At 50.7% G+C, this 9,223-nt stretch overlaps 1 protein-coding gene across 11 annotated transcripts in view; it reads left to right on the forward strand.

Annotated features, from left to right (window-relative positions):
* Positions 1-8,539, forward strand: part of PPP4R1 (protein phosphatase 4 regulatory subunit 1) — a 72,906-nt gene extending 64,367 nt beyond the window's left edge. For all 11 annotated transcript variants that reach the window (XM_032121921.1, XM_032121943.1, XM_032121935.1 and 8 more), the window contains one exon: positions 7,497-8,539. In XM_032121921.1, the coding sequence (XP_031977812.1) occupies positions 7,497-7,660 (164 nt within the window). In that variant the 3' untranslated portion in view covers positions 7,661-8,539. The remainder of the gene's footprint in view (positions 1-7,496) is intronic.
* Positions 8,540-9,223: the final 684 nt, after the last annotated feature.

Below are 9,223 nucleotides of genomic sequence, written 5' to 3' on the forward strand. Positions count from 1 at the left end.
GCTGTGGCTGCCCTGCCCCGCTGCTGCTTCGAGCTTCCGCTACGCTGTAGCCCTGCTCGCCCTGCCTGCCTGGGCCTCCGTGGGGTTCTCCCATCTGGATACATCTCGCCTGCCACCCGGGATTTGCGTCCGTCTCTGCCGTTCCAGCCTGCTGTTCCTGAGAGTCCGGGATCGGCTGCCCAGGGGTTTGTGAAGCCTTTGTCCCATCCCTTCCCGGGATCCCGGGGCACCAGTGCCGCGTGTTTCCCGAGCTCGCTCCGGAGCGCCCCCTGCAGCCGCGGGGGAACCATCGCACCTGCCCTGCTCACCGGGAGCCGCCAGCGCCCCTGCCGGCTGCGAGCGGAACTGCACCCGAGGGGAAAGGGCCTGACAGCCGAGAAGGCTGGCACTGGGTTTGTGATTGCTGTTACTGCCATAGTTGTTGTTGTTTTGTTTGACTGGTTATATACACATATATATATAGAGTAAAGAACTGTTATTCCTATTTCCCACATCTTTGCCTAAAGGCCCTTGATTTCAAAATATAATAACTTGGAGGGAAAAGGGGTTATATCTGCCACTTCAAGGGGGGGCCTCTGCCTTCCTTAGCAGACACCTGTCTTTCAAAACCGAGACAGATCTTGGCGCCCAACGTGGGGCCTGAGGGCATTAAGAGATAGAGGTGAAAAAGGAATAACAGTTCCTGGATAACTTTATTTTGTGTGCTGGATATTGGAACCTTGTTAGGCAGCACTATGTGGTCTAGTTTACCCTGGTTTGGGTGGCATGTAGCCGTGGCTATATTCTTCCCCTTTGCAGCTCCTTACTTGAATATGGGTCCTCTGACTAAGGCTACCATTGCTGTTATCCAGCTTGCGTTATGGGTCGAGAAGGTGAGGAATTCATGGGTTTTTAACTTCCTCCGGAATGTGGGCACATGGATAAACAGCTATCACACACTGAGCACATGTTTTTGGGGTTATGTTAACAATGGTACTTTCTGTGAGGAAATGACACCAGGGGAAGTTTTCTCCCAACCCCTCAACCAGTTCTTTGGGCCCACCCCATCAATTTTCGAAGGGTTTAAATTCCCTCTGAATACTAACCATCTGCTGCTGATAGGCCTACTCTATTTAGCATTCAAGGATAAGTTGAGATTGGCTTGGATATCTACCCAGACACCAGCCCCAGAGACTAGAGATCCTGCCGCAGAACCTGACATGGCCCCAGAGAGTAGAGTTCCTACCCCAGAGCCTGATCCTGCCCCAGAGCCTGACATGGCCCCAGAGAGTAGAGTTCCTACCCCAGAACCTGACACGGCCCCAGACACTAGAGATCCTACCCCAGAGCCAGAGCCTGCCACAGCCCCAGACACTAGAGATCCCGCCCCACAGACTGATACTGCCCAACAGTCCACCTCAGAAATGGACTACCCAAACTGGGTGGGGGTACTGGCAAAAGGGATGCAGGAGATGTGCCAAGAGATGGGTCAGGTGCGCCAGGGGATATGCCAGGAGATGGGCCAGGTGCGCAAGGAGATATGCCAGGAGATGGGCCAGGTGCGCAAGGAGATGTGCCAGGAGATGGGCCAGGTGCGCAAGGAGATGTGCCAGGAGATGGGCCAGGTGCGCCAGGAGATATGCCAATTGCTAAGGGAATACACCTCCTCAGCTAGTGAAAAACCCTCTCCCTGCCCCAAAGAGGGTGAGTCCGATGGTGCAGCAGTGGAACCCACGGATGTTACAACCGTCCAGGCTTCAGCTGAACCACAAGGACAACCACAGCCAGCAGCAGTCGCCCCTGTGCAAAGGAGGAAGTGTAAGACCAAATCAGTACGACCAGTTAATGATGATGGGCAACCAGGGCCCTCACAACCAGCAGGAGAGCCAGAGCCAGAAGTCATCACTGAGTCCCTGTCGCACGACAGTCTCCGTGCTATGCGAAACGACATTGTGCGAAGGGGGCGTGAGCCTTATACCACCTGGCTGCTTCGGGTTTGGGACCTTATGGGCACAAGTGTGCAACTGGATAGTGGTGAGGCAAGGTATCTGGGATCGTTGACCCAGGACCCAGGTGTGGACCAGATATTTGTGAGGGAGCCAGGGCCTCTCTCTCTCTGGGAGCGGCTCTTAATGAGTGTGAGAGAAAGGTTCATTCACAAAGAAAGAATGCAGGAGTATCATCATAGAATGCAGTGGAAGACACTCGAGCAAGGGATCCAACAGCTAAGAGAGGTGGCAATATTAGAGGTACTCTTTGGGAAGGATGGACAGCATGATAATGACCCCGATAAGGTCAGGTGCACAGGACAGATGATGTGGAACCTGGCAAGGCTAGGGCCATCGCAATACACCACCTTCATTGCAACGATTGATGCTGACAATACCCGAGAAACAGTGGGCTCTGTTGCCAACAGGCTCAGGCATTATGACAGCATGATCAATGGCCCGCTAAAAGCTCATGTCTCTGCTGTGGTCCAGGACCTCAAAGAGGAGATGAAGGAGATGAGGAAGGAAATGAGGGAGGAGATGAGGGAGGAGATGAGGGAGGAGATGAGGGAGGAGATGAGGGAGGAGATGAGGAGGGTCAGTGTGGCACCAGTGCGAGTCACAGGCCCCCAAGTCAGAGCCCATCGTCGCCCTGCTAGAGAGAGAGGGTACACCCCACGAGCTGAGCTGTGGTTTTTTCCTGTGTGAGCATGGGGAAGACATGAGAAGGTGGGATGGGAAACCCACCTCTGCCCTGGCAGCGCGGGTGCGTGAACTCAAGGAGGGAGGCACTAACCGAGGCGGTTCCACTAAGGTGAAGGTAGCCTCAGCCTCCCGTGACCGAGCTGCCAGATATTACAGAAAGGAGGATGATATGTCGGATCCCCTTGAAGGTACCTCGAGCATGTACACCCAGGGAAAGAATGATAACCAGGGCTAGAGGGGCCCTGCCTCTAGCCAGGAAGAGGCACGGGAGAACCGAGTTTTCTGGACGGTGTGGATCCGATGGCCTGGCACATCAGAGCCACAAAAATATGATGCATTGGTTGATACTGGGGCACAGTGTACTTTAATGCCATTGGGACATGTGGGGGCAGAACCTGTATCCATCGCTGGGGTGACCGGGGGATCACAGCAGTTGACCCTTTTGGAAGCTGAGGTGAGCCTGACTGGGAAGGAGTGGCAAAAGCATCCGATTGTGACCGGCCCAGAGGCCCCGTGTATTCTGGGCATAGACTTCCTCCGGAATGGCTACTACAAAGACCCAAAAGGACTCAGATGGGCATTTGGGATTGCTGCTGTGGAGGCAGAGGGCATTAGGCAATTGAACACCCTGCCTGGACTATCTGAGAATCCTTCTGCAGTTGGGCTCCTGAAAGTGGAAGAGCAACGAGTGCCAATTGCCACCTCGCCAGTGCACCGCCGGCAGTATCGGACAAATCGAGATGCTGTGATCCCCATCCACAAGATGATCCGCGAGCTGGAGAGTCAAGGGGTGGTCAGCAAGACCCGCTCACCCTTCAACAGCCCCATCTGGCCTGTGCGCAAGTCTGACGGGGAATGGAGATTGACTGTGGACTATCGTGCCCTGAATGAAGTGACTCCACCGTTGAGCGCTGCCGTGCCAGACATGTTGGAGCTCCAGTACGAGCTGGAGTCCAAAGCAGCAAAGTGGTATGCCACTATTGACATTGCCAATGCATTCTTCTCCATTCCTCTGGCAGCAGAGTGCAGGCCTCAGTTTGCCTTCACCTGGAGGGGCGTGCAGTACACCTGGAACTGACTGCCCCAGGGGTGGAAGCACAGTCCCACCATCTGTCATGGACTGATCCAGACTGCACTAGAAAAGGGTGAGGCTCCAGAACATCTGCAGTACATTGATGACATCATTGTGTGGGGGAACACCGCAACTGAAGTGTTTGAGAAAGGAGAGAGAATAATTCAAATTCTCCTGCAAGCTGGTTTTGCCATCAAGAAGAGCAAGGTCAAGGGACCTGCCCGAGAGATCCAGTTCCTGGGAGTAAAGTGGCAAGATGGACGACGTCAGATTCCCATTGAGGTCATCAATAAGATCACAGCAATGTCTCCGCCGACCAACAAGAAGGAAACACAAGCTTTCCTAGGTGCTATAGGTTTCTGGAGGATGCACATTCCCGAGTACAGCCAGATCGTGAGTCCTCTCTACCTGGTTACCCGCAAGAAGAATGATTTCCACTGGGGCCCTGAACAGCAGCAGGCCTTCGCCCAGATCAAACAGGAAATTGCTCACGCCGTAGCCCTTGGCCCAGTCAGGACAGGACCAGAGGTGAAGAACGTGCTCTACTCTGCAGCCGGGAACAATGGTCTGTCCTGGAGCCTCTGGCAGAAGGTGCCTGGTGAGACTCGGGGCCGACCACTGGGATTCTGGAGCCGAAGCTACAGAGGATCTGAAGCCAACTACACTCCCACAGAGAAGGAAATCCTGGCAGCTTATGAAGGAGTCCAGGCTGCCTCAGAAGTAATCGGCACAGAGGCACAACTCCTCCTGGCACCCCGACTACCGGTGCTGGGGTGGATGTTCAAAGGAAAGGTTCCCTCCACGCATCACGCCACCGACGCTACTTGGAGCAAATGGATTGCCCTCATCACGCAGCGCGCCCGAATTGGAAACCCAAGTCGCCCTGGGATCTTGGAAATAATTACGAACTGGCCGGAAGGTGAGACTTTTGGGTTATCTTCTGAAGAAGAGGAGGAGCAGGTGACACGTGCCGAAGAAGCCCCACCATATAACGAGCTACCAGAGAGTGAAAGACAATACGCCCTCTTCACTGATGGTTCCTGCCGAATTGTAGGCGCTAGCCGGAAATGGAAAGCCGCTGTATGGAGCCCCACACGACAAGTTGCACAGGCTACTGAAGGAGAAGGTGGATCGAGCCAATTTGCTGAGCTCAAAGCTGTCCAATTAGCTCTGGACATAGCTGAAAGAGAGAAGTGGCCAAAGCTCTACCTCTGCACTGATTCATGGATGGTAGCCAATGCTCTGTGGGGTTGGCTGGAAAGGTGGAATAAGGCAAACTGGCAGCGCAGAGGAAAACCAATCTGGGCTGCTGAGGAGTGGAAAGACATTGCCACTCGGGTAGAGAAGCTATCCGTGAAGGTCCGTCATGTAGATGCTCACATCCCCAAGAGCCGGGCTAATGAAGAACATCGTAACAACAAACAGGTAGATCAGGCTGCGAAAATAGAGGTGTCCCAGATAGACTTGGATTGGCAACATAAAGGAGAATTGTTCCTAGCTCGATGGGCCCATGATGCCTCAGGTCATCAGGGCAGAGATGCCACCTATAAGTGGGCACGAGACCGAGGGGTGGATCTAACCATGGACAGTATCTCCCAGGTTATCCATGATTGTGAGACATGCGCTGCGATCAAGCAGGCCAAGCGGGTGAAGCCTCTGTGGTATGGTGGGCGATGGTCCAAATACAGGTATGGGGAGGCCTGGCAGGTTGATTACATCACACTGCCTCAAACCCGCCAAGGCAAGCGCTATGTGCTCACAATGGTAGAAGCCACCACTGGATGGCTGGAGACCTACCCTGTGCCTCACGCTACTGCCCGGAACACCATCCTGGGCCTGGAAAAGCAAGTCCTTTGGAGGCATGGCACCCCTGAGAGAATCGAGTCTGACAATGGGACTCATTTCAAGAACAGCCTTATAAACACCTGGGCTAGAGAACATGGCATTGAGTGGGTGTACCACATCCCTTACCATGCACCAGCAGCTGGGAAGGTTGAGCGGTGTAATGGACTGCTTAAAACCACCTTGAAGGCACTGGGTGGAAGGACTTTCAAAAACTGGGGGGTGCATTTAGCAAGAGCCACCTGGTTAGTTAACACTCGAGGTTCCACCAGCCGAGCAGGCCCTGCCCAATCTGAACCCCTACAAACAACAGACGGGGATAAGGTTCCAGTGGTGCACATGAGAGGTATGCTTGGAAAAACTGTTTAAGTTAAGTCTGCCTTGAGCAAAGACAAACCCATCCGTGGGGTTGTTTTTGCTCAGGGACCAGGTTGCACCTGGTGGGTGATGCAAAAGGATGGAGAGACCCGATGCTTACCTCAAGGGGACCTTGTTTTAGGGTGAACTACCCATGGCTCTGTACTTGTATCAGTATCAGCATGTATATTTGTATATAATTTGGGTAATGCATAGATTTATATGGTTAAAAAAAGTTAAGTTTCATGTAACACGTTAGTATGGGAAAAAATTCAGAGTGGATAATGTTGGGGTTTTAGTTTAGTCTGGTTTTTTTCCTGTTAAAGGAATTTTCTCCCATATGCATGTTGCTAGGGGACAAATAGCTGTACTTAAGAAAGACAAAAGGGGAGTGGGGCGGACCTGGCTACTCCTTTGTCTACACCTGGGTGTGGGGTCAGTTCGCTCTGAGCGTCCGGAGAGAGAAGCTGCAGAGAAAGGAGCTGCTGCTTCTTTCTTTTTGGCCGTTCTTTCTTTCTGCTGGAAGCAACGCCGGGACCCCAAAAGCCGCTTTCCCTGCCCTGCTGGAGACCGGGCTGTGGCTGCCCTGCCCCGCTGCTGCTTCGAGCTTCCGCTACGCTGTAGCCCTGCTCGCCCTGCCTGCCTGGGCCTCCGTGGGGTTCTCCCATCTGGATACATCTCGCCTGCCACCCGGGATTTGCGTCCGTCTCTGCCGTTCCAGCCTGCTGTTCCTGAGAGTCCGGGATCGGCTGCCCAGGGGTTTGTGAAGCCTTTGTCCCATCCCTTCCCGGGATCCCGGGGCACCAGTGCCGCGTGTTTCCCGAGCTCGCTCCGGAGCGCCCCCTGCAGCCGCGGGGGAACCATCGCACCTGCCCTGCTCACCGGGAGCCGCCAGCGCCCCTGCCGGCTGCGAGCGGAACTGCACCCGAGGGGAAAGGGCCTGACAGCCGAGAAGGCTGGCACTGGGTTTGTGATTGCTGTTACTGCCATAGTTGTTGTTGTTTTGTTTGACTGGTTATATACACATATATATATAGAGTAAAGAACTGTTATTCCTATTTCCCACATCTTTGCCTAAAGGCCCTTGATTTCAAAATATAATAACTTGGAGGGAAAAGGGGTTATATCTGCCACTTCAAGGGGGGGCCTCTGCCTTCCTTAGCAGACACCTGTCTTTCAAAACCGAGACACCATGGGTTGATGGTATCTTTCCTCTGCCACAAATACAAGCACTCTCATCTGGAATCGCTTCCAGGCCTTTCCTTCCTCTTTGGCCATGGAATTTGTCACCCTTTTATACTGAACAGCCGTAGAAATCCAATACTTGAACAGCATCTTTAGAGCAACTGTGCTCTGAAACATGGAATGATGTTTTTTTAAGGTGAATTCGTAGATATATTTGGAAGTGTCCTGTGTGCCTGCTCTGATACTCCAGTCGGATTGTAAGTGTACACTGTCCTCTGAAATTTTGGATCTCACAGGGTATGCTGAGGTTGGCATTGAAGTATCTGCTGTCCTTTCCTCCCGTAAGTTTTGTGCATTTTCTCTTACAGAGTATTTCCTGAATTCTGCCAATTCTCACCAAGAAGCTGTGGAACAAACGATTATGGCTCTTCAAATGGATGGTGACAGTGACGTCAAGTACTTTGCGAGCATCCACCCTGCCAGTACCAAAATTGCAGATGACGCCATGAGCACTGCTTCATCAACTTACTAAGTTCTGAATGTTGCTATAATTAAAACAAAAAAATTAAACAAACCATCCTCAAATGCTTCTAAAATGGTTGATTTAGAACAACCTCTTTGGAAGGAGGGATTTCTTGCCAGATTTAACAGGTGGATGTTAGCTAAACCTGATAACCAGGGATTTTAAGTCAAGGAAAAGTAAGCATACCTGTGTCAGCTTGACTTTAGAAAAACACTGCTCAGAGAATTACTTTTGCCACCGAAGCCTTAAATCTTCTGTCTTCCTGAACAAATGAAACTTGAATTGGCAGATCATTTTCATTGCAGAAAGGATGTGGTGATTTCCAGAGACCTGCATTGTTTCTCCTGAGGAGTTAACTTAGCAGGTGTTTTCTGTAGCAGCTGATAGGCGGGATGGCCAAGAGAAGAGTTTGTACCGGGACTGAGACCTCCAGTATTAGTGCTCAAGTTTTTGTCAGTCAAGGACTTGATTTGTGTGCAGCTGGGCACACCCTTAAGTGGGAATAGCTTTGATGTTTGTAAATGGGGAAAAGTAGAAATTGGGATTTCTCTTAAGGGCTCAGTGCTAACACTAAACTAGAATCTGATTTTAATCCTTAAATGCAGCATATTGCTGTACCCATTAGCAGAAAACTTTGCTGAGTACCTGTGTCCTAATTATTTTCATGCTGGTCATGACCTAAAGGAAATTTATTAGCACATGTACTTTAAGTCAGGTATTTTTAACTTGATCATGATCGGCTCTGAAGGTGCAACTTTTTTCTTCATATACTGTACATATCTGAGAGCCTCCTTGGAGTGCTGCAGTCTTTAATCATGTTGTTTAAAAGCTGTTGTGATACAAGTTGTTCTCTACTTGTCCAAATAAAATTTATTAATAAGATTGAAAGAAATCTTGTGACCTTTTTGAGACATTAAAAAAATAAGTTTGAAATTAAAGTGGACTTTTTCTTTCAGTTCTCTACACTTGGGTGGCTGTTTCAGGGGCAGTGGGTTTGCTTAATGATTATAAAGAATTCTGCGTTTTGAGATGTACTTTGACCATGTAGTTGAGGTTTTGCTGGATTCTTCCACGTGGCCCTTTTGCTTGGGAATCTGTTACTCCAGCAAATGTGAAATGGCATCTTGGCTGGAAGTAAGTCTGAATATCCACCTCAGTCAGATTTACAGAAAACTCTTGAGTTCAAACTGCCTTTAACCTGCCTGCAGTCCATTGACTGCTTTCCTTTCCTCTCATTTAAAATTACTGATCCATTATCTCCTTCTGTGTCTTCCAGGGACAACGTCCTTAAATCACCTTTCTTCCAGCCTGCGGAACCCAAAGTGTGTGAAGCCTTTTTTCCCTGAGGAAGCAGAAATGGTTGTGGTAGCTTATCTTTGATGTATTTTAGCAGAACGTTTTCACTTACCAGTCAGGTACCTGATGCTGTAGCAGTTGAGCCTTAGGCAGATACCTTTTTTTCACCTCCTGTTTTTGGGGAAAATAGATTATTCTGCACTTTCTTCTCTTGTAAACAGAAAGTTGTTATTTACTCCCCAGAGCCTGCTTTTGTACGGCCATGGAGGTGGTTAA

Source organism: Corvus moneduloides, chromosome 1 (assembly GCF_009650955.1).
Source record: "Corvus moneduloides isolate bCorMon1 chromosome 1, bCorMon1.pri, whole genome shotgun sequence".
Lineage (NCBI taxonomy): Eukaryota > Metazoa > Chordata > Aves > Passeriformes > Corvidae > Corvus > Corvus moneduloides.